Genomic DNA, 25,891 nt, shown 5'->3' on the forward strand with positions numbered 1-25,891 from the left:
AAATGAAGATGGAAGGAGAGACAGAAAAAGGGAGAGAGAAAGGAAAAGAGGGGACAAGTGAGAAAAGGAGGTTGGTGGGGAGGAGGGAGAGAGATATTTAATGTTTTTATATGAGAGAAATGGAATGTTATTCAACTGGAAATAGAGAAGTGCTTCCAAAACACTGCATTTATAAAGCCCAGTTCCTCCAGATTTCAAAAACATTACCAACACAGGTCTGCCTGCAAAGCAAATAAATGTTTTCCGTTTGTTTCCCAATTCTATCCCTTCAGCTTTCTGAAGTAACCTGCACATAAATGACTGTAGATGAGCCTTAAGCAACTGTTTGTCTATTTTCTTAACATGGCTTGGCCAGAAGTTGTGAACATTGGCTTGGAAGACCTGGTTTAGCAGTGACCATCAAAACACTTCACAACTTTGCACTGGGCATACACTTTGCTGAGTAGGGCAGTAAGCAAAATTGGCCTTTGGCTCACTGCAAAAAAAAGTTATCCTAAATAACCACAGTAAAAGGAAGTGGGGAGGTTCTGTTCTCATCAAGTAAGTGAAGCTGGCTAAAATGTGTCATTTGCTAAGCCTCTCACCATCAAAATAGCAACTACATATGTGAGAAAAATATCCCAGGTCCTATCTTCTACAGGTTACCGACTGAGTTCCCTTTTGAGGATGCTGAAGACATTCCCCAAAAGAAATCTGCATTACTTTTAATCTGCTATAGAGCGTGGCTTTGCATCGGTCATCCTAAGAAATTCTAAGAACGTCAAAATGTATTAATCCCTAGTGAACTGGATCTCTATAACATACTCATTCCAAGTGTTTTGGCAAAGTAGCCCTATATCACTAGCTTAATTGGTGGCAGGTTATTTTCCAGCTGTCAAATAATCTTTTCCTATTAAGGAGTCAGAAGGAAAAACATTCACTCATAAAGAAATTGAATAACTTGGAACATGAACAATATAAGTATTTATTTGAAAAACATTTTCCATTTAAGTAAAATGGCAAATTAGCTAGAGTAGCTTCTTACTGCTAACTCTATTTGCACTCACAGTCACTTTTATTCATCATATTCAAAGACATTGCTACCAAAAAGTGATTTCACAAAGTATTTAGAAAAAATATATACAGTCTCTCTAATAGAAAGTTAATTAAAACAACAAAGCTAGGCAATATCAAGCGAAGATATGAAACCAATTGACATGTATAAACACAAATAAATAAATATGTACAAAAGAATCTATGCCAACAATAGACAAAATCTTTACAAAGCAAGTGAATGGTAACAAGAATGGAAAATATCTCAGGATCCTAGACTACGACTCTAACACAACATAGTTTAAAAAGAGAGAAAAAGAAAAGAAAACATAAGGGAAAGAGAGTCTGAATTGATGCTATCCTCAAAGGTAGGTTGAACTAAATTCAGCCTCCCCAGCTAAATTCCTGACCCTCTGTTCTGATGGGGCCTAAATGGAGATGAGAACTGAATGCTTAGAACTGATGATAGAATTTGGCTCAATCTTTCAAATCCATGTTTCCCTTGAGCAATTTCTTAATTTTTTCTCATCTGGTTATTGGAAATTTCTAAAGTGGAGCTGACACTGTCAAATATGAAAAAAAATATATTTTTCTGGAGCCATATGAATATCAGTGGAAATCAAAAGCAAAGCCATTTTTGAAAGTATGTCTTAATTGCTATTGACCAAATAAGCACTTTGGGCAGAAATCTGACTAATCTAATTAGTTGAAATCTACCACGAATGTCTAAGGTTTGGGGGGAAATGTATATGAATGTTCAATGACTTAGATTAGTTTTCATCCATATATAACCACTGCCAAAATAAGCAGTCTGTTAATATATGCCTATTGAAAAGGATTTGGCTCTACTGTAGTGAATCTCAGTGACCTTAAATTTACTATTCTTTTCTACTGAATACAACCTTCCCCTGTGAAAGCCAAGCTGGGTAATGCTCATGTCTCCCAGGATGGTGTTGCAGGATGTTGCAAAATGGAACAGTAACAAAAATCCCACTGCCTCATTATCTCATCATCTGCTGGAGCCAGGCAAATAGCTTCATGATTGAAGCTCGGCAAAAGGCGAGCAGTCCCTTGGGTTGCTGTGTAGCCTAAAAGCTCTCCCATGTCTCATACTGCAAAATGTTTTTTTGTGTGCAGAGAAAAAGGCCTCTAGGTTCCAGGTTCTAGACTTTGCCTTTAAGCAGACTGGCTTTGACAGAATGTCTCCTTTTCTTTTTTTTTTTTAATTGCATTTTAGGTTTTGGGGTACATGTGAAGAACATGCAAGATTGTTGCATAGGTACACACCAGAATGTCTCCTTTTCTTATCACTTCTGCTGTTGCCTCCCAGAACCTGATACTTTCCAGATAACTCAGAACAAATGTGAAAAAGCACAGCATGCACTGAGACTGATTTCTAAGAAACCGCATAGGACTCTATCACCTAAGAACAATTACAATGTGGTCTCCTACACATTCATTAGCAAGCAGGCATTACTCAGAATAGTCTGAGAGTTAGGCAAGCTGAAAAATAGTATGCATGGCTTCTATGCATCAGTCTGATCCATAAATAATACACCATCTATCTTGCCAGACCTCCTCAGGCTCTTACATACTATAATCAGAGGACTGACACACAAGCAATATTTAGACTAGCTATTGCAGACCCAGCTGTTTATAAATTATTTGTATTATTATAAGTCACCATGTGTCTCACTTCATATTCCTTGGAACAAAACTCTCAATAGGGGAAAGAGGTTTTCATTTGTGCAATAGGAAATATCTTAAAGTCTCTAAAGCAAGGATAGAGCCAGAGAGTCTCAACTGTGTGTCTCCTAAAAGGAAAATTCCACTGCATACAGCAGGGCTAATGGAAATTCTCCTTCCTCCCACAAGCCTATGGGCTTAATATACAGTAGGGAGCCAAAATTAGAGGTGTAATGGATTCATTCTTAAACAACTCCTGGGAGGTCCACATTGATGGAGCATCGATACTAAACTTAACTTGAATGTATGGGATTAAATTATACTTAAAGCTTTGGCCTTGTGCCTTGAATATAATGAGTAAAATATTAGAAATGTATATAGCCTCATCTAGGTCAATATTTTGGAAAAACTTTCTTAAGCATGTTATGGTTCTGAAGGTATAATATTTAAAATAAAAAAGAATCCTTTTAATCTTTGGGTCAAGCAGTAAACAGTCTTTTCTGCCTGTGGTTGAAATGTCACTGCAAATGAGAACATGGTACTGCATTTACAGAAAGAAACACTGGAATGGAATTTGTGGGCATCCAAAGTAGTTACATTTTTTATTGTTGAGAAAGAAGATGCAGAAAATGGGTACATCCTAATGTAAATATTAGGTGGAGTAAAATGAGTTCTATCTAGGGTCTGTCCTCAGTGTGGCTTCTCCCTTGCCTCTATTTTAATGTCTCCCTTGCATTATGATTATTCTGATTCAATTACATATTTAGAAAATCATAGCTTCTGGGCTACTGAGTCACATTGCTCTCACTCTCAGTACTGAAGTTTTAGTGTTGATGACAACTCTTCCATGGAATAAATACATTAAAAAGAAAAATTATGAATTTCATAAAAGCCTTCTTAACAAAATACATTCCTCATATATATGCAGTTATCTAGGTAATAGCACATTTACATCGATAGTTGCAGCTTTCACTGATTGCAAATCTTCACATTTCTGCAGACTGATTTCTTTTTCTTACATTAAAGACATTAAAACTTAGTGCTGTGGCTGAAGGTGTCTGACATGATAATATTTTTATAGAAGTTATCTGAATGAGCATTACAATAACCCTTGACCTTATCAATGACCTGATGAACAGGGATGATTGATGTTTGTTCTCTATCAGCATGGGCCAGTTTTGACAAGGACTTGTCCATGGAAGTATTGTCTGCAAGAAATGATACAAGAAATTAGGTTCAAGATGAGCTGTTGAGATGCCTACAGGCCACTATACTGTACACTCTGTTTTGCACATTAAAGGAGAACAAAAGAAAATAAAGCTCTGACTCTATCTTAGATTAGGTAATAGGCAACATTAAATTTCCACGTTTTTTTTCTTCTAAGTACGCTCCTGATAATCACTAAATGTCAACTTGCCTTCTAGTAATTTGTACTGTGGCTTACTATAAGAAATATTCTTGAATATGGCAGAGCCAATGAAAAAATAATTGGACAACCACTTCAAAAATATATGCACTATATACAAGACTACATAATAAAGGAATTTAAATGTGCTGAAATACTTGTGGAAGAAATGATATGATATCTAAGATATGATTTCAAATAATATAGGAAGGGAAAATGGGTGGGGTGTATAACTGGCTGTAAGTTGATGGGAACAAGGGGATTCCTAATAGTATCCTTTCTACTTTTTATATATGTTTGACACTTTTCACAATAAAAATTTTATAAAATTAAAGGATTTTGGAGAATAAAAGCAAATAAAAATAAATATGAAAGGCTACTTTGAACATGTTTTCCCATGGTTTTTGGGATAAACAATTGGAATATGGCAAAAAGGGCACTTTTTATGAATTATTCTTTTAATTATAGCATTCAAAGTTATTACCAGAAAGATTTTAATAAAAAATGATTTATTTGTATTTTCTTATAGTTTTAGAGTGATGCTATTGCTAACGACACTAATATTAGAACAACTGATTAAGGACTGCTAAATAATTTTTAAATAAAATTTTCAGTATCATATATTTAAATGTTATTTCCCTATACACAAAAACTTTGTAAATTTGGCTAAGATAATGCTCTGAAACTCACTTAAGCTCTATTATCTGTAAACATATACGGTTGTCTTCATGTATCCTACAAATATCTTTTAAGTACCTCCTTCTCCAAATATACTTTAGAAAGAAGTACCTCCTTCTCCAAATACACTGATAAAGAACATATGAACTTTGATAAAGTATTCAGTTTCCTCTGTATCTTCTCTATACATTGTGGAAAAGGCAAAAACTCTATCCTGAAAAACTTTGAGAAATCATGGCTCCAAAATTGAAATCTTCACTTCAAGGCATTTTACAGTTTGAATATGTTGGACTCAGTATGTGACAAAACATTTAAAATCCACCAATAATTGGTAAAAGCCATCACCATCATGATATCTGTTGTCTTTGGAAACTATTCAAATTGCTTGACTGTTATTTTGTGTTGAAGCAGACACTAAATGAAATAAGGGCGAAAAGGGAAATGTGATGCTCAACCCATACTAAAGGATGAAAGAGAGACGAATAGATGGTTCATGGAGAGAACGGGCAAACTGAAGCATGGTGGAACAACTGAAGCATTTTCCAATGTTGGCGAGGAAAAGGCTCAAGGAGTCATGACGAAAGGCCCCTCCCCATTAGGCTCTCAGCAAGCTGATTGATTCTGAGCTTCCTTTCAGTTCATATATTCACTAGCCATTGGTTTTCTGGTGGGGATTTTTCTATTGACTTATATATCGATACTGAAAAATTTGTGCTTGGTGTTTTTAGAAAACTGCATATCCTCAGAGAGATGTCAAGGATATATTCACTCTGCTTCCTTTGTAACTTCCAGTGGCATGTACTTTTAGAGATTATGAACAGCTTCTTTTCAATGATGTGATCCAATTTAATGGGTCTTCACAGTTTAATAAAGTAAAATTCTGAATGAGGGCTATATTTTTATATGTGCTATTCCCAGTCGTCTGGTTAGATATTACATTATGGTTAATAAAGACTTTGATTATAGTTACAAGTCTGAAAACCAGGGGCTAGGGATATGAACTATTATTTGACCTATGCTGAAATTTCAAGCAGAAAACAATCTTCACAAAGCAGGCTTGGAATTGACAATTTCACTTATATGACTTCTATGAATGTACCATGACATATCCAGCAGTCCATAAGAGCAGTGGAAAAATAAAGCATCTCATGTTCTACAACAAATCTTTTCTCAAGTACTGAGTTTTATTAGTATTTTACATGATGTGTGATCCACTGACTCCAGACCATGGTACATTTCCTAGAAGGAGCAGCTAGCAGACAACCCATGCAGAGAAGAGCCAGCACAACACACACTATCATTCGAAATTTCAGAAATTCCAGCTCAATGCAGGAATGTCATTGTGCTAGCTGAAAAGAACAAGCCATTTTGATGATGCAGCAAGAATCTTAGCTTAATCCATGCACATATTCTCTTACTACCTTGCAAAAAATTCATGCATTCAAAAAAGTAATTAAAGTTTACCTGAATGATCCACTTTTGTTGAAGGAATGCTCTTAGGAGACATTATCTATACCATAAACATATGAATATCTAGATCAATTCCAAGAAATGAACCAACTAGATATCCATGATGATATGCAGTGACTTTTTGCATACGCTGAGTGATCCCCAGGATGCTAACTGTCCCACTGAGAACTGGCTGGGTAGCCAAAGCCTATGTGGAAGTCAGTTGACTGTAAACCAGAATTTATTACACCATTGAAGTAATACCATATAACTAACTATATTCTCATCCTAGTTGACAAGAACCCATTTAGCCCAAGTTGTTTTTGTTAAGGGAAACAAGAACATTAACGCATTCTTTAAAAAAACAAAACAAAAGGCTGATTACAGGCTCACACCTGTAATCCCAGCACTTTGGGAGGCTTGAGGCAGGCAAATTGCTTGAGCCCAGGAGTTTGAGGCTAGCCTGGACAAGATCATGAAACCCCATTTCTACAAAAATACAAAAATTAGACAAGTATGGTGGTGCACACCTGTAGTCCCAGCTACTTGGGAGGCTAAGGTGGGAGGACTGCTTGAACCCAGGAGGTAGAGGCTGCAGTGAGCCTCTGAGTGTGCCACTGCACTCCAGCCTGGGAAACAGAGTGAGACTCTGTCTCAAAATTAAAATAAAATAAAACAAAACAAAATGAAGAACTCACAATATTTTAAAATAGTAAAGTCTGCCTTTGGACCTCCATTTCTGCATATCCTCTTTTATCTATCTTCCAGTCAGTTTTCCCCCAAATCCTATAGCCCTTTCTTTCCTTAATATTTCCAAAATGTCTCATGTTCCAAATTATCTGCCTTGTTAGCGTCTTTCCTCTTTTAAGAGTGGCATTTCTTCAGGCCAGCTATTTTCAGTTTAAGAAGAAAGCATTCAATTGGTCTAACTCCTATTTATTTATGACTGACTGATACTGCATTAATGATTTGTATTTTAGAAGGGGAGGCAAAATGAGTATCAAATTTTAAGTTTGGTTCAATAAGGTGAAAAAAAATAATTCATTATAAGCAAAAGATGCTTTGTACCATGGAACGACCAAATAAATAGAATCTATCTTAGACTATACACCTGTCATCAATTTCATTACACAGGTATTCTTAGGCAGAATGGCACAGACTTCTTGATTTTATGCAAAATTGTGAAGATGATTCAAAATCTGTACCTTTTTCTGGAAGAGAATCAACAGCCTTAATTCAATTCCCCCCAAAATGTCCTAGACTCTAAGATGCTTTAAGAACTGCAGTCCTAAGTTGCTTCAAGTTCTTGGATTTTTAATTAATTTTGGAATTAACAAACTCTCTAACCACTCAAGGCTTTTTCCATAGTACTATCATGAATCCCAGGCAATGGTCACTCCACTGGCAAGACATAGAAGATGGTACAAACGGGGACATGGGATTCGAATGTACAGGAGGGTCATCTGTAATTCAACTATTTGCAATATGAACAATTACAAACACATCACACACCTTACTCCCTGTTTACAAAAAGCCAAGTATTACTCTTCTCTGTGCCACTCACCTTTGCTCACATTTAATAGCTAAACAAATTAAAAATTTAAAAGTTATTTCCATTATCCTTTTAGAATTATCTTTAATGAGGAAAGTGCTCTGTTTTAAATGTTGACAGCTGTCTGCCAGGGATTTAATTAGTATTTAAAAGTAGTAATTCTATTATTTCCCTTTGAAAGTATTAAAAGGTTACACATTTTCACATCATTCATTATCAAGTGCTGCAAAATATTACTATTTTTTTTAGATGGGATCTTGCTATGTTGCCCAGGCTGTGGTGCAGTGGCATAATCATAACTCACTGCAGCCTGAATTCCAAGGTGCAAGCAATCTTCCCATCTTAGCTGCCAGAGCAGTTGGGACTCCAGGCATGTGCCATAGTACCTGGCTTAAAATATTCTTTATTTCCATGGCGTCATCAGGACTTTTTACATAAATGTTCAGTGTCAGAATGTGCAGTAATTGCAAATATCATGAAAGAACAGGGTATTAAGAAAGACAATGTTTCTTACAGCCTTGTATCACTTTCCAAATATTATGTTCATTCATATGTAATCAGTGATTTAAAGAGCAGTTGTTAATAACATTTGCAATGGTTAAGGAATTAGGTCTTAAATAAAATATATGTCCTATGTATTATTTCTTCCTGTTCCCATGACAACTTGTCCAGTAACTATCACAGTCTGCTAAAATAATCTGTAATTCAATTTTTTAATTTTAAAAATAAAGATATAACTTTTTAAACAAAATACCATTATTTAAAGAAAACTAAGTTTTGAATCAAATGATGAAGTTACAATAATATACAGAGTGAATAATATTATGATTATATACCTAGAGTTTGAGTTACAAAATTTTTAAAAGGATGAAATATTCATAAAAGTGTTGGATAATGTCTTTGAACAGATTTTTATTTTCATAAATCTAAAAGATGTACCCTCTCAGGCACTGTGATCCATCAATCTTCATGATATGCCAATTTTTGCAATGAAAATGTGACAAGCACTAAACTCAAGGACATCTTTAGACTCACCTGTGTGGCTATTCCTTTTGAAATAGGTGGTAGAGCTGGATTTAGATTTGGACGTAAGATAGGTTGAGTTGGAACCAATGGAGCTTGAAGACAAAGATTTTCCTAGATTATCAGAACTTTTCTTGATGATATTGGTAGCTGTCTTACTCCAATCTGTAAAAAAGTGACATCACTCTATCAATCTGCTTTACAGGAAATATGTTCTGTTCTGAAAAATCATCACTGCATTTTTTATCTGGAGCATCTGATTTTCTGATATGCTGGCAATGGCTAAGAGAAGAGACTGGCATGTAAACAAGAAGAAACTGAAAATTTCTTACTTTGACTTTGTATATGCACTGTTTAAAATCTCACTTTCAATATCCTAAGAGTGAGAAGTAACCACTGATGGTAAAAAGAAAAAGAAAGACAAAGGAGAAAAAGAAAGACAAAGTGTGGTTTTTTTCAGGTTTTTTTTTTTTTTTTTTTTTTTGATACTGAGAAAAATCTCTTTGTCTAATAATGTAATTGGGGATCTACAAAATATGGAAAGATGAGTCTGGTGTAATGGAAACTCTGGGTATCTGGTTGTTAAATTAGACATCAAACCTTGGGCTACTCATATAACTTGTATGGAATTCATGCTTCCCCTCTGCAGAATAGAAGGGTTGGGCCTAAAGTCCTCAGATCTCTTCCAGTCCTCATGTTCTACAACTCCAACTAGGCATCTTCACATGCGCCACTTCAATAGATTGCTCCCTTTGGGACTGGGTTGCTCTGACAATGAAAGACAGAATGACAAACTTTCCCATCTACTTTTAGATGTAAAATTTAAACAACCCTTTACCTGAGTTATCTGCTAACCGAAATCTACCACAGCAGAGATGCCGCCGCCACTGTTTCTGAACATTCTCCTTCATAGCACAGTGGAAGATGAATATAAATAAGCCTGTGACAAAAGAAAATATAAATATTTAAGCCAACTGACACATCTTTAAAGAGAAATCTTATAAAATACACGAATTCATTTTAATTTTAAATTTTTTACATCTGAATCACTAAGAAACAAAGATCTTAAGGAAATGAATCCTGCAGTATGTAGCAGGCACTTTAATTCTTTAGAAGGGAACACAAAGGCTCTGATAAAACTAGAATAACCACTGGGATCTGATTCTGTCTTTGCCTGTTCCGTTCAGCATTCATTATGACTTAACCTAAAAACCAAGACGAAATAAGCAACATTCAATTTTAGAAGTATTTAATATTTCCCATATATTTGTCCTAAAATTATTATACTTTCTGTACATATTTTAATCAAAGAGAAAATGGAAAACACACATAAGCTCATCATCTGTTTCAATTTGTGTATTCTGAGCTATTTTACGAATGTATATTGTAGTTATACTCATAGTATATTAGCTTGGGCCATAGAAAAGTGGCATTTTTGCCATTGAAACATGGCCCCAAATCATCAAAATCATGTGACTCCACCTGGACTGCTTTAGCTTTTCAAGATTTTAACACAGAAATATTTCCATAATGAGAAATAGTCTTCATATTTATAGTCACTTTGTGCCTATCAAAATCTAACTGTGTCATTTGTGTCTTAGAAGCCAATCCCTTTTAACTTTTCATGGCATTTGCTTCTGCATTTTAACCCTCTTGTTGAGGTGTCATCACTTTTTCTCTCTATTCCACTATACTTGGTTATTGCCATTAACTTGCTAATGTACTGTTAAAACACTTTTTAAACAACAAACAAAAAATTCCTCCCTTAACCTCCAATTTTCTTTCAGTTTCAACCTCTTTATTCCCTTTCCCAATAAAATTTCTTGAAATGGTTAACCTTTGCTGTCTCAGCTTTTTCCAACACCTTCTCTGTTCTGCGCACTCCAAACAGACTGCTATCCACATCCACGACCCCACAACGACTGCTCTTATTAAGAATGGTGGCAACTCCCTTGTTGCTGAGTTTCCCATGACCACTTTACTAGACCTTTCAACAGCACTCAACACAAACGGCCCTTCATTCTCAAGGTCATTTTCTATCACTTTTCTTCCTAATTTGCTGGAGATTCCTTCTTGGTCTCTTTAGCAGATTCTTCTGCTTTACTCTAAAAAGATTTACATGCCTATGACTTGTAATGTTCATCTCTTCTACGGTTACACTGTCACTTTGGGTACTAGCACTTCTAAAATATAAGCACCACATACTGATTTTTATATTTGGTTCTGTTCCTTTCTCTCCTCTACCCCTAAACCAGGATTCCAACACACATTGCTCATAGGACATCTTCAATGGGCAGTATTTCCACCAGGCAGCATCTCACATCCCAGGTATTCTGAAAAGAAGTCCTTGCAATCATGACCCCCAAACCACACACACATCCCTTTATTTCTCAATGTGTCCAGCTCATTCCAGCCCAATACCACACTAAACGCTCTTCTTCCAGATCTTTCCATAACACGTTCCTATCATTCAGGTCTCAGACCAACTGTTAACTCCTCAAAGAGGCCCTCATCAACTATTTATTTTTTAATTTTAACATTTCGTTACTCCCTTTCACATACCTATTTGTTTCACAGCACTCCTCAGTACCTACCATTCTTGTATTCCTCATTTATTCATTTATTCCTTTGCTTGACTGTCTCTTCCTAGCAGATAATATGCTCCAAGAGAACAGGGATATTTGTATATTCAATACTGTGCTGGCTGTTCCAAGAACTAAGTAGGAACTTGACAAATGTTTATTGATGGAATGAATGGTAAACAAGATCAATCAATCATGTAGTCTATATGAGTTAATTGAATGCTTACATGTACACACTAATGTGTTAAAAATGTGTTTGGAGATGGGAGGTTAAAAATAGGAGTGAACAGTCAAATTAAGAGGTAATAGGAGTGAAATGAAAATACAGTTAAGGGAAAAGTTTCTGAAAAGCATGCAAGTAAGTTGCTGAGGTTGTGTCCCCGTAAAATACTAAGCAGTATATCTATATAAGTGAGGGGTTTTTAGGGGATCTAGGGCTTGAACTGAACCTTAAGTTCAGTAGGGCAGTGAGGGAAGTTTCCAGGAAGGGTAACTGATTCGGTGACTATATTAAGCACTGCTAAGCATGAGGCACTGAGTTTTAGGAGTTGGAGATTCAAAGATGAACAAGGTAGACAATCCTTGTATTCATGGGGCAAAGGGTCTAGTATGGAATGGCACAAAACTTATGACAGTCCCTTTAAGGGACCATTAAAAGTTATATGTTCCTTTTGAATATGGAGTATTCATTAAGAAAACTACACTGTAGCTTGTACAATGGAAAAAGTGGAAAAAAATCTTAACAGTACTCTTTTTAGATGTGTTTAGTTAAATTTGCAAAAGATATCTAAGGTTATGCTTACACGCTTTTTTTTTTTTTTTTTTTTTTTTTTAGTATAAAGATTCAAAGTGGCCCTTAATTTTCAGAATAAATTACAAATGTTAATATGGAAAAGGAGCTTGCTTAATTTCTACAGGATGGGTCGTGACCACAGTAAAATGACTCTAGGTTGATTCTCCTTTGGGTTTGGCAGCTTGTTGTTTGGTGATTAGCAAGCCCTGAGCACAAGCCCTGATAATTAATAGGTGCTGTCTATAAATTTCTATTTAAATTACTAAAGAATCATTACATATTTTGACTTGCAGAAGAATGCCACTATGAAAGTACTGACTATATTTGGTCATTGATTTCAAATGGATGATCAGCTCTTACAAAAATTTCTGGGAAATTCAAATATGTTGATCTCTGAGAAGTATATATAAGGCATGCAATGACCTAACTAATACTGTATTGCATTTATATTACTATGTCACTTGATATTAATATATGGTTATATACATATTTACATAAATGTTATTACTATATAATTTATTACTAATACTTTATTGGTAATGAACCAATTTGTAAAGGAAATAAATCCTAGTGATCTATTTATTTGAAATGTTATATCAGACAGAGTAGAGGAGTTCCTTTTTTTTTTTCTTAAGAGACTGGGTCTTGCTGTGTTTCCCAGGCTGGAGTATAGTGGTGCAACTGTAGCTCACTGCAGCCTTGAACTCCTGGGCTCAAGCAATTCTCCTGCCTCAGCTTCTCAAGTAGCTAGGACAACAGGCATGTGCCATCACATCTAACTAATGTTTTGTAGAGATGAGGGTCTCGCTATGTTGCTCAGGCTGGTTTAGAATGCCTGGCCTCAAACGATTCTCCTGCCTCAGCCTCCCAAAGCACAGGCATGAGCCACTGTGACGGGCTGGGAAGTTCTAATTTAACAAAAGAAAAGCTCTAATAAATATGATGAATAAATTTCAATTATTTAGAAAGCAAACAAGCACCTCCTGAAAGTCCCTGTGCTCCACGTTGGGGAGGAAGAGTTGGAGAGGGCACGGGCTACACACTGGCCTGGACTATGCTAGGGCATGACAAGTCTCAGAGTAAGGACAGATTTTTCCTCCATCCCTCAGAGCAGGCTCTGCAGGCTGATCCTCCTTCCCAGGACGTAGGGAGTGGATATCATTCAGTTAGGATTTCATCCTCACACTCTACGTGACTAAATCTCATTGCTTTTCAAAGCCTTTCCATACCTACCACATTCCCTAACCAGGCTGCCAATACAATAAATCCTTTCAATAGCACTTTGAATAAACAAAAGTGTATACCTAATTTGAATGGGTTACTAGATCCTTTTAAGTTTTGAAGAGGGAGGCGGCAGTCACAGAGTAGAGTGGATTGAAGGAAGCCTGAAGTAAGGTCAATAGAGGCTACAGATGAAGGAGGCTGCAGACTGGAGGAGGAAGTCCACAGTGTCTCAGCTTACTCATTTTCCTTTAACAGGGTCGGATTTCCAGAATTTTTTCTTGGAGGTATTTTTGTCACACAGCTAGAAATATACGTAACTGCGTATTCTTAAACAATTGTTTAACAGGGTCACATTTTAGAGCCGGAGGGGATTATAAACTTAAATGAAGGTCTTTTGTTCCTAGGCATTAATCCAGACATGATTATAGGGCCTCACATTGTGCAAATGATTAATAGTTGCGGGTAGAAGTAAAAATTGCTGAATGTTACTTCCCTTAATATACTACTACTCCTTTGTAAAACTTAGTAGTTTCTCTGTATGTTATACACCCTGGAAAAAAAAAATCAGAGGCTGTGTCTGGTGTTTTGAGAACATCAGAAAAATACTAGATCACAGATTCAGGTTTTTAGCCTTGTTGGGGTACTAAAATGTGAATTATTTTGAGAATCAGATGCTGACCACAGTCAGAAAGGATGAGGTTAAAGATAAGACTGACTTAATAAAACAGTTTTTTAGATTGTAGAGTGCTGCCTTACAACATATTATATAACATTAAATAACATTGTCTATTTTTAAGTAACCATTGTGGTCTGTAAATGCTCAGGCACTCAATAAGTTTTAGGAACACTGGAGAGGAGAAATCATTTAAATGCTCTACCTTCTACTATGAATTGTGATGTTATGGAATAAAATTGATAATAAGCACAATAAATTTGAATTCTTAGGAATGAATATGTTTTAAATTCTAAGCTATTGCATTTATAATATAAATATGATCAAACCTGTAGTCTTGAGATACATTTCTATTTAAAATATCTATTTAAAATAGAAATATTTAAATATCTATTATAAAATAGAAATATGCATTTCTATTCTAAATAGGATTCTCATAATACATTATTTTACTATTTGATGTAACTAGCCCTTTTCCTATGAACTTAAGTTAGTCTGGTAATAAACATTATACCAAAATTCCTTCAGGACAAAATACCCCTTTTAGAGTTCAGAAGTGGGCAGTGTGGCAGGCATCCCCATCTGTAACACTGCACACAAGCAATATGGAAAGAAATCATGAACACTTCAGGAAGGAGCAGTAGAAAATGATGCCAGAGAGATCTAAGGGCCTTTGGAGGCCAGTGTGAGAAAATATGGCTATTCCCTCTTAAATTCTGAGTTTTTTTCCCTCCATCTACTTACAGATCTTGGTGTCAGAGCAAAACTAAAATCACAAACTTTAATAGAGTTCTACATTGACAACCAAGAAAATCTGTTTCACTTCTCATTCCAGTCTCTGTTTCCTTCTTTCTTTTTGGTGAGTTGAGGGGAAACAGTCACTCTGTTGCCCAGGCTGGAGTGCAATGGCGTGGTTTCAGTTCACTGCAATTTCTGCCTCCTGTGTTCAAGCAATTCTCTTGCCTTAGTCTCCTGAGTAGCTGGGATTGCAGGTGTGCACCACCATGCCCAGCTAATTTTTGTATTTTTAGTAGAGATGGGGTTTTACTGTATTTGCCAGGCTGGTCTCAAACTCCTGAGCTAGTGGTCCACCCGCCTCGGCCTCCCAGAGTGCTGGGATTACAGGTATGAGCCACTGTACCCAGCCTCTGCTTTCTTTCCACCCTTTTTTTCCCTTTGCTAATCTTCATACCACCTAGGAAGAATATGCTCTTCTAGCCTTCGGGAAAGAGTATTAGGATGTGACTGGGACCTGAACAATCAAGCTTTACTCTTCATAGTACCTGAAGCTCTATTTAACATTGCCCATAAAAGGTGGAAGCTAAAATGGCCCAAAAGATTGAATGCAGAGGTAAAGCTTTTACATTATCCTGAAAAGCTAGGGTCAGTTTCAAGAAACCTTCATATATCACAAAAGAAAGCTCATGATAGACGTTTTTTTTGGTGCATTTTAGCCTGGAAAACTGCCACTTTGGAGAATCCAAGTCAAAGTTCCTTAGAATTAGTTTCCTTAGCTTGATAACTGCCTTGATTCTTTATTTTAAGAATCCATTCCACGCTAGAATAAGAAAACAAAACTTGACACTTGTTAAATCAGCAGATTTCTAATCAGCCCCCTAAACTCTCAACACACTCTTAGCCCTGCCTTCGCTTCTTTCACTAACCAGAGGTATATGCTTACCTTAAAAAAAAACAACAAACTATAATTATGAATTGAAAATGTTTTAATTCTCAGTAAAATTTTCAATTTCCTCAATTAAAATAAATAATATTTTTAATTGTATTGGCAAAAGTGCAAGCAACACACAATTGCTGAAAGTGGGCCTATGGGAGCTGTTAGGACAGAAAATGTATTAAATGCCAACTTGTCAAATACTCCTAAAGAAAGACTCTTATGGGCCAAGGCTGATTCAGAAAATACAGTGAAGGAAGATGGCAAATAAATAGCCGAGAAGGTTTTCTAAAGTCGGAATGAGAAACATTCTGAAACATCTCAAGTAGTGAATTTAACTTTTGATATCTAATCCTTTCATCTACCAGAGAACACATTCAAGTAGCATGTTTGAAAAATAATAATAAACTTACTTCTAAGTATTGGCATTACATTCACTGTAGATTATATGAGCTTGTGTTTAACCTCGGCCTTGTTAGAGCTATTTAACTATTCAGGGGGAAAAGATACACTTAGATATTTAGGCTAGAAATTTGGCTCCCACATAGAATTCATTCCTTTTGCTTGTTTGAGGCAATGATCCATCGCTTTCTAGGCCAAATGTAAAATGAGTAGTCAAAGGGATGTTCTCATATCTTCTTGGTTATCAACAGTTAAAGAATTGCTAGATACAGTTTCTTTAGAGACCACTCTACAGTAAAACTCGAGGCAACACACAGTCATTTACTTCTGCTCTAAAAAGTTCCTTTGAAGCAGCATCTAGGTAGAGAGGGAGGAACCAGACAACCTTGGGTCCTCATCTCTTAGAGTTCTTTAACAACTAAAGATCACTGACACTTTCAGCAGAATTATCATCAATAAACTGGATGAATATTCTAAGGTGACTTTTTCTTCCCTTGGATAATAAATATCCAGAAATACAATTAAAGGGAAGACTGCAGATATAGATAACTTGAGGAATGTGAGACAGCATTAGAGTGGGTAGTAATGACAGGTGTCTTAATCAGGTCATGAGCATAACATACTCTGGAAGATTTTTGTTTTCATTTTCTTTTTTTCCCTGAGACAGGATCTCACTCTGTCACCCAGGCTGGAGTATAGTAGCATGACCATAGCTCACTGTAACCTTGAACTTCTAGGCTCAAACAATCCTCTTGCCTCAACTTCCTAAGTAGCTTGGAATACACGCACACCTCCACATCTAATTTTTCTATTTTTATTTTTGTAAAGATGGGGTATCACCAGGTTACCCAGGCTGGTCTTGAACTCCTGGCCTCAAGAAACCCTCCTTCCTAGGTCTCCCAAAGCACTGGTATTACAGGCATGAGCCACTGCACCTGATCAGTTCTGGAGTTTTGATGAGAAAAATCGGTCAAGAATTAGTTATAGCAGATATTTGAGCAGAAGTGGCCACATACTCTAAGTACCACTGAGTTTTGACCAAATTGGTCTAGATGCTCTCTGAGCTCCTTAGTAGCCTGTGTCCAAATCTTTAAACAGCTCCTCTTTTCAGTAGTCACACAGGCACAGTCAGCTGGCTATGGGGCTAGGGATCTTCAAGGGTTTATGGCTGTCTCTCGAAACTTCTTAAATCCTCCTTTCATACAACCAAGGTGCCCTTTAGAAAATTATTTTTCTGTGGCACAAAATGCCCTGCCAAAGGGTGAGTAATTTATTTCCTTGCAGTGTGTAATGTCTCAGCCAAACTGATGTTTCACTTGTGAGGGGCTGAATTGGTGGGTCATATCTTTACCTTGGCAACAATTCAATATGTGTATTGTGCATGTGATTATGTAACAGCTCAACTTTCATGAGTTTCCTAACCTCAGCCTCCAGCGGCAAGGGAGATTTCACTGACATTCAGCATATTTCACCGACATTCAGCATATTTCACCACATACTTTGACTTAATTTTCTTAGTTTACCAATAGAATAATAATAATAATCTGCATTTCTCTAAATTACTTATGCTGAATAAGGGTAAGAGATTAAATTATCCTATACTCATTTAATGTATAGTTAGTGACAGCTCTTTTTTAAATGGAAGTAGACTATTCTCTGCTGCATAACAATTTGTATACCATAAAATTTTCTGCTTGTATTCTTAAGAACATATTAAAAATTGTAATATAGTGATATGCCAGTTTCATCCTGCAAAGCAGCAAAAATAGCAAAAGCAGATAGATGTGTAACTCAACCATATTGAGAAGGTGCATTTATTTTTTTAATTTTGGCAGGAAAAAAATCTCAACAGAATGTTTACTGAGTAACTTAATCAAATGAAGTAGGTGATATGGTTTGGCTCTGTGTCCCCACCCAAATCTCATCTTGAATTGTAATCTTCATAATCCCCACACATTGAAGGAGGGACCTGATGGGAGGTGCCTGGATCATGGGGACAGTTCCCTCATGCTGTTCTTGTGATAGTGAGTGAGTTCTCATGAGATCTGATGGTTTTATAAGTGTTTGGCAGGTCCTCCTTCACACATTCTCTCTTGCCTGTGCCATGTAAGACATGCCTGCTTCCCCTTTTGCCATGATTTTAAGTTTCCTGAGGCCTCCCTAGCCATGTGGAACTGTGAGTCAGTGAAACCTCTTTCCTTTATAAATTACCCAGTCTCAAAGAAGTTCTTTATAGCAGTGTGAAAGCTGACTAATACAGTAGGTAAAATTAAAGAACAAATCAATATCCTGTGGATAATTAGAAAATAATAAATTTTGTTTCAGCCTTGATTCAATTCATTACTTCATTTAATTATGTAAGTAGATAAAATTTTTATAATCACACAGATAGTAATAACTTTCTGATACTCATTTAACATAATTTTTGGCAATTATATTATACAGTTATAAGTGTATATAAAATAAAATACATGCTAGAAATAAAAATATAAAGCATACAAATTAAAAATAAAGCATATGTAAAAGTTTATATGAGACTCTTCAAATTTATTTGAGTACCCATATAATTACACATGTATATGTGTTTATAAACAAATATTCCTTCATATATTTCCAAGAATACTAAAAGATTAAATGGATTGTTTAACATGCTCGAGCCAAAGTTTTGAAGATATAAACAAATGTGACAAGAAATCTATCAAAAGTCATTCCCTCGTGGAAAATGTCTGCTAGGGCAGTGCAGAAGGGAAATATGGGGTCAGAGTCCCACAGAATCCATATGGGGCACTGCCTAGTGAAGCTATGAGAAGAGGGCCACCATCTTCCAGATCCCAGAATGGCAGATCCACCAACAGCCTGCACTGTGTGACTGGAAAAGCTGCAGACACTCAATGACAGCCCATGAAAGCAGATGCGAGGGAGGCTATACCCTGCAAAGCCTCAAGGATGGAGCTGCCCAAGACCAGGGAATCCACCTGTTGCATCAGTGTGACCCAGACACAAGACATGGAGTAAAAGGAGATCATTTTGGAACCTTAAGATTTGACTGCCCTCCTGTATTTTGGTCTTGGATGGGGTCTGTAGCCCCTTTGTTTTGGCCAATTTCTCCCATTAGAACGGCAGTATTTACTCAATGCCTGTATCCCCCATTGTATCTAGGGAGTAACTAACTTGCTTTTGATTTTATAGGCTCACAGGTGGAAGGGATTTGCCTTATCTCAGATGAGATGATGGACTGTGGACTTTTGAATTAATGGTGACATGAGTTAAGACTTTGGGGGACTGTTGGGAAGGGTGTGATTGGTTTTCAAATGTGAGGACATGAGATATGGGAGGGGCCAGGGTGGAATAATATGGTTTGGCTGTGTCCCCACCCAAATCTCATCTTGATTTGTAACTCCCACAATTCTGATGCATCATGGGAGGAACCTGGTGGGAGGTGATTGAATTATGAGGGCAGGTCTTTCCTGGGCTGTTCTTGTGATAGTGAATGAATTTCACAAGATCCGATGACTTTAAAAATTGGAGCTTTTCTGCACACTCTCTTTGCCTACTGCCATCTACGTAAGATGTGATTTGTTCCTCCTTGCTTCCCACCACGATTGTGAGGTTTCCCCAGCCATGTGGAACTGTGAGTCCAGCTAAACCTATTTCTTTTGTAAATTGCCCAGTCTCAGGTATGTGTTCATCAGCAGAGTGAAAATGAACTAATACATGCCCTGACACCACAGTAGACTTAGCTCAAACACTTGTTCCAACACATCCCGCCTCCGTAGCAGTACACAGTGACACTGCTGATTTTAAGTTGCTCCCCTGCAAGCTAAATCTAAGAGGGACTAAAGTGTGTTTAACATAGTTTTAGCTTTCAGAATTTTGCTTTGCATTCTAAAGCTTTAGCCATTATTAAATGTTACAATGATAGGCATCCATTAACTATAATATTGTATTAACAACAAGACTCCTTACTCTAATCATTCTAGAAAAATAAGAGTTTACTTTAATGAGCAAATCAATGATGAGTATTTTGTAGCAGTAGGCTTCCTAAATTTCCTTTGGCTCTGTGCATATTTCTCTAGCTCTTCCATCCCCACCACAGTCTAAAATACTAGACCACCTTTTCCCCAACCACGTGAGAGTCTCCTACCTGCTCTTCCTACAGACACTACTGGGCAACTCTAATCCATTCAGTACCTTATGTCCAGCTTTACAAAGTGCACATCCAATCATGTCACTCCACATGTCACTCCACCTTTCCAAGACTTCCTATTGTGTTTATAAAGATCAAATACAGAGCCTTCTGGTCTAGTCCTTGCCTCTCTGATGTGCCTCTCTGCTTTGTCACTATCCTGCCCTTTCACTGTTCTCAGGATATATGAGTTTTCTTTTAACACCTTGAACATACACTTTAATTACCAACTACAGCAAATTTTTTGCATGTGAAATGCCCACTATCTCAAATATTCTTCTTCCTACTCTTACTCCCATCTTTCAACTAGTCAATTCCTATTGATCCTTCGGATTTCAGCTTAGAAATCATGCTTTTGGTAACACGTTCTCAACATCACAAGGTAATTTTTATATAGCAATATGTTTAATTAGCCTACCTCCCCTACTAGAATATAAGTTCTATGAGGCAGAGGGACCACACCAAGATTTTTGGTGGAATGACCAATACCAAAAAGAGAAAAAATTAGATATAATGTAATTTGCCTCCATACTATCTGAGCTCCTTTTGCATTCACTGAATCATTTCTTTAAGTTGTCTAAATTCTACATGCTTCTTTTAATAAAGCATATACTTCTGACAACAAAGCCTCTCTTGGAAGATTCCAAAATGAGTCACCAATAAAAACCATTAAGTGAATTTCCATAGCATCCTAAGAGGTTTTGGCACAAGCCTGGGCAATAAGCAATTGTTGGTAGAGATTCATGCGCTGTGTTATCAATGCCTTTTAATTTAAATTTTCTTTTTGGGAGGTGTTTAATATAATTAAACGTGTTGAAATCTGTTCTGAATTTACATTATTTAAAATCAGTCTTAAAAGCCAGTGATTTATGAAGAACACTGAGTTGATGATGGTTTACAACATTTTTCCCTCCTGACAGAGGACCCATGCTGGGAAAAATAAAACATCCCAATTCTCATTAATGGAAACAGAGCTGAACAGACAACTGTAGCTGTTGAAGGTTATTGAAACTGCCAGGAAATTCTAAAAGCAAAACCAAGGTTGGGCTGGCAGATCAATGTGCCTTTTATGTACAATCCTGAAATATAAAACCATGGAATTTCTAATGTTAATGGATACTTTTGTCAATATTTATTTAGGCACTTTTATGTTGTATATTATAGAAGAGATTAAATAGAGAAATACTCACTTTATAGAGCTAGATCCCAATAAAGATATATTTATATGCTACCTACTCATTTTCCAATTTTTGGAGATACACTTGAGGCTTATTATTTTACTGACTAAATAAATAACGAGCCTGCATATTTCCTTTGTTACGAGACAATGAACCTGAATGAAATTTGCTGAACTGTTTAATACATATTTATGCCAGAGGCATCTCAGATTGGATTAGGCCATCCCCAAAGCCCCTTTCTCCATCTAACAATTCATTAATCTACCAATCATTAAGCACCTATCATGTAACAATTTTTTTTTCACTTCACAAGCCAGTGGAAGAGCGTGGAGGATAAGCAGTAAACAACTCTCCTCTGCAGATAAGTACAGACGTTCTTAAAATACACCTGCAGAGAGTGCCCACCTTGGTACCTCATTTGGTGAGTAATATGAAACTGCTTTCTACCCCAGCTCAGATATATTCAGCAATTTCCTCCCCAGATATCTACAACTGCAAGACCAATAGCTTCAGTTAAGCCATTTGCACTGCTCTACTCAAAAACATTCCAAGCCTTCTAATTTCTACTGGAGTGTTGGCCCCATGGGGCTTCTGCACATTAAGGAGTTTCATCAACACCACAGGGTATATTCAAGATCTTAAAGAATGTCATGTAATTATCTAAAAAGACAATTTATATTCACTTGAGCTTAAAAGTTAAATTCATTACAGAGTACACTAAGGTATATATTATAGAATAAGAAGTATGACTGCAAGTTCTTTGAAGGAAGCCTGGTATTTTTATACAAAGCAGGCCATTGACAAATGTTTGTTGAACTGTTGAGCTAACTGTGAAAAGTTCAACTTATCTCATAAAAAGATAAAAGTTTCTGAGCTAGAGTGTTGGTATTTACTCTGAAATCAAAGGAGCCAAAGAATCAAGGTGAACTGCTTGTTCTTACATAGACTCTAAAAGTTCTTCTGGCCATCAATGGTAAATCTACAGGGGACAAGGATCTGTGAAGAATGCCAACATTCAGCAAAGCTGTGAAGAAGATAAGGTGCCTGTGCATCCCTTTAAACTCCCTGTTCGGTTCTCAGTTAGATACCTCCCTTGCTCCATTTCATTCATGCAATAATATGCATTTATGGAGTACCTACTATCTGTCAGGTACAGTGTTCTAAAGTGCTTGGGATATATCACTGATAAAAAGCCAAAACTGACATTCTACCTCATTTATCTATTCAAGCCCTTTTTAACAAGTGATCACACTGCACCTCGAACTATGTTCAGCATTTGGAATAGTGACATATAAACTTAACATGGCATCTGTCCAAAAGTGAAGCTGCTTACAAATACGACAAAATTAGAAATCAGAGACTGTTCACGTACAATTTTTCTTACCTTGTAATGAATTGAAGATGGAAAAGAGGTAGAGGAAGGGGATGTTTAAGGGTCCCCAGGCAAAGAATGCAAAACCCCATGTCATTCCCAACAGAAACGTCAAGCTAACCACACTGCGCAGGTTTCTTAACACTTCTTCTCTCAGGGTCTGGTTGCTTCTCTTGCCATTCCTCCCACAGATCTGTACCATTACTACGATGAACATGGCAATGTTCAGAAAAAACATGATTCCAAAATACCCAGCACAGGTCACATAAAATATGACTGGATCCCGAATCCAACAGCTTAAAAAGAAGAAATGAGAGAGAAAAAAAGAGATTTATTGCCATGTCCTATTTACCTAAGACTTTTCTCTGCTTAGTTTGGACTACTGCAGATTTTCCTCTCAAATGCCTTTAGAAAGTCATTTTACTTCCTTGGACCTCGGTTTCTTCTTAACTCTTCATAGGTTTTGTGTTCATTTGTTTTTGGATGGCCACCATCTTAATATCTAGGTAAGCCAACATTACAAAGACAACAAGGTGGCTTCCTGAATTCTAAGTTGATATGAAAACATGCTTGGTTGACTCACTCTAAGCCATGTCTAACCTCCTTTTCTCTTGGGTGCCTGTACACTAAGAATGGGAATTTTAAAAACTCCCAGCACTTTGGGAGGCCAGGGTGGGTGGATCACCTGAGGTCAGAAGCTGGTCTCAAACTCTGACCTCAGGTGATCCACCCTCCTTGGCCTCCCAAAGTGCCGGGATTACAGGCATCAGTCACCGCTCCCAGCCAATGTAAATGTTAACCATCCATGAAATGCGCATAGATACGTGGCATCATTAGTCCCATTTCAGAAATATGCTCTTTATTCATTCAGTAATTTTTTAAATCAACATTTATTTATTGACTACTCATGGTGGGATTGATAAAACATGAGAGCACTAACTGTCCAACTGAACAATATAAAAAACCTTAATCTCAACGATCTCATAGTCTGAAGAGAACTTTCAAAATTGTTTAAGAACTTGCTGATTTCTCCATTCTCTAAATTTCTACATAACACTCCCATTGGCATTGAATTGTTCACTGTCTGATACTGCTATTTAACTCTCTTGAAGATGTGGGTAGGTTTGAGGAGGTGAGAGTGTTATGAAATCTCCTGAAATAGAATGGGTCTTCTGAGGCTAAAAAACAGTGTTGTAGGCATTTTCTCAATTCCTCCATATAACAGAGTACAATGTTAATAGGAAAAAGAGTCTCAAATATTTCAGGGCATTCAACTGAATTAATCTGTGGTATAGCAGAGGCTTCGGCTATCATGTGAATAAACACCAATGTTTTAAAATGAAAGCCTTGTTACTGGCATGGAAATTAGCTAATGCTAAACGTTAGGAAACAAAGGATATCTACCCATCAGAAATATTTTTTATTACTTACAATTCATCACCTTTTTCTTTTCCGTAACTTTCTTTTCCATAGACTTGATTTTTGTTTCTGCTCGCTAGAATAATTGACACCACTAAGGCAGGCAAACCTGTTATAAAACACCACGACACAAACTCTTTTGAAGCATCTGAAACTGCTTCATAAGACTGATAATGACAACTAAAGAAAAGAGATGAAAACAAGAGAAATGCAAGCAAGCCAACGTTTCATATCCCAGATTCAAACTTCTTAGAAATGGCAACTTGGTTAACAACAACAAAATCCCCTCCTTGGGGTTCAATGTTCAGCTCTAACTGGCAACAATCCAAACCTACTCTTAAAGGACAGATATTTAAATAAAATTCTGTTTGCATAGTGGGACTCACTAGAAAACTAGAACCTGATTTGTATCAAATCTAGCACTAGTGAATGTGGTTTCAATAATTAAGCCTTATTACACTGCCAGAGTTTAGGCAGACAAGTCATTACAGTCTATTTTGCCTCCTTCTATATAAAGAAAACTCTAGAAAAAGTGGAGGAAAAGCAAGGGGGCTATAAAGCCTTTGTTGCCTTCACTGGCTTCACTCCCCAGAGACTGAATAAAGTATTTCCAAGAATATCTCAGTGGGGAAATGTTATGACAGGTAACCTAGGTCCCTGAAGAGTGCACTTATTGCCTCCTAAGGTGGTGCTGAAAGTCCTGAAAATGTCTCTCACTTTTTTTTTTTTTTTTTTTTTTTCAGGCAGAGTTTCGCTCTTGTTGCCCAGGCTGGAGTGCAATGGCGCGATCTCGGCTCACCGCAACCTCTGCCTCCTGGGTTCAGGCAATTCTCCTGCCTCAGCCTCCTGACTAGCTGGGATTACAGGCACGTGCCACCATGCCCAGCTAATTTTTTGTATTTTTAGTAGAGACGGGGTTTCACCATGTTGACCAGGATGGTCTCGATCTCTTGACCTCATGATCCACCCGCCTCGGCCTCCCAAAGTGCTGGGATTACAGGCTTGAGCCGCCACGCCCGGCCGTCTCTCACTTTTATATTTCCATCTGAAACAGATCTGTGAGAAAGCTCTAAAATGCTTGGCTCAATATTAAACCTGCAAAAACAAAGGAGCACAATAGCAAATCTCAAACAGGCTAATACAAACACCCATGTCTGACTGAGAACTCATGTTATTATAAAAAGTTCAAGGCAGGAATTCTGTAAGTATTCTGGTTGCACACACAAAAATAACATTCTTTCTCTGGTTTCTAAGACATAGGCATATGTCTGCGGATGAGTGTAACTAGCCGTCTGAGCTGGCCTTTGTATTTTAAAGCATCACGGAAAAGCACCACTGCCTGCCAGCTGCCTCTTCAGACTTGGGTGGGCTGGCTCTGGGCTCTCTGGGCTCAGGAAATAAGTTTGTGGTGACTCAGGAGTGAGGGCTTTTCCTTTACTCGTGTATGTAGTGAGTGCTGTTGAAGAGTTTCAAAAAATATAGTTGTGAAGATGTCCCTTCCTTAGGCTATATATATCTAATTCACGTCATTCACAACTTTGAGGTTACTCTTAACAGTACTATCT

The 25,891-nt window shown here is 37.0% G+C and overlaps 1 protein-coding gene across 10 annotated transcripts in view; it reads right to left on the reverse strand.

Moving 5' to 3' along the window:
* Positions 1 to 936: 936 nt before the first annotated feature.
* The window catches only part of ADGRG6 (adhesion G protein-coupled receptor G6), a 136,886-nt gene continuing 111,931 nt past the window's right edge, over positions 937 to 25,891 (reverse strand). For 5 of the 10 annotated variants that reach the window (XM_032274597.1, XM_032274594.1, XM_032274595.1 and 2 more), the window contains 5 exons: positions 24,339 to 24,435; positions 22,920 to 23,203; positions 9,664 to 9,765; positions 8,838 to 8,990; positions 3,730 to 3,926 (listed from right to left, as the gene is read on the reverse strand). In XM_032274597.1, coding sequence (XP_032130488.1) covers positions 3,748 to 3,926; positions 8,838 to 8,990; positions 9,664 to 9,765; positions 22,920 to 23,203; positions 24,339 to 24,435 — 815 coding nt within the window. In that variant the 3' untranslated portion in view covers positions 3,730 to 3,747. Of the gene's footprint in view, positions 3,927 to 6,265; positions 6,312 to 8,837; positions 8,991 to 9,663; positions 9,766 to 22,919; positions 23,204 to 24,338; positions 24,436 to 25,891 lie in introns of all 10 variants that reach the window. The other 5 variants (XM_032274599.1, XM_032274602.1, XM_032274600.1 and 2 more) reach the window with 3 other exon arrangements.

The sequence above is a fragment of the Sapajus apella genome, unplaced genomic scaffold (genome assembly GCF_009761245.1).
Source record: "Sapajus apella isolate SASKATOON/1434 unplaced genomic scaffold, GSC_monkey_1.0 scaffold6, whole genome shotgun sequence".
NCBI lineage: Eukaryota > Metazoa > Chordata > Mammalia > Primates > Cebidae > Sapajus > Sapajus apella.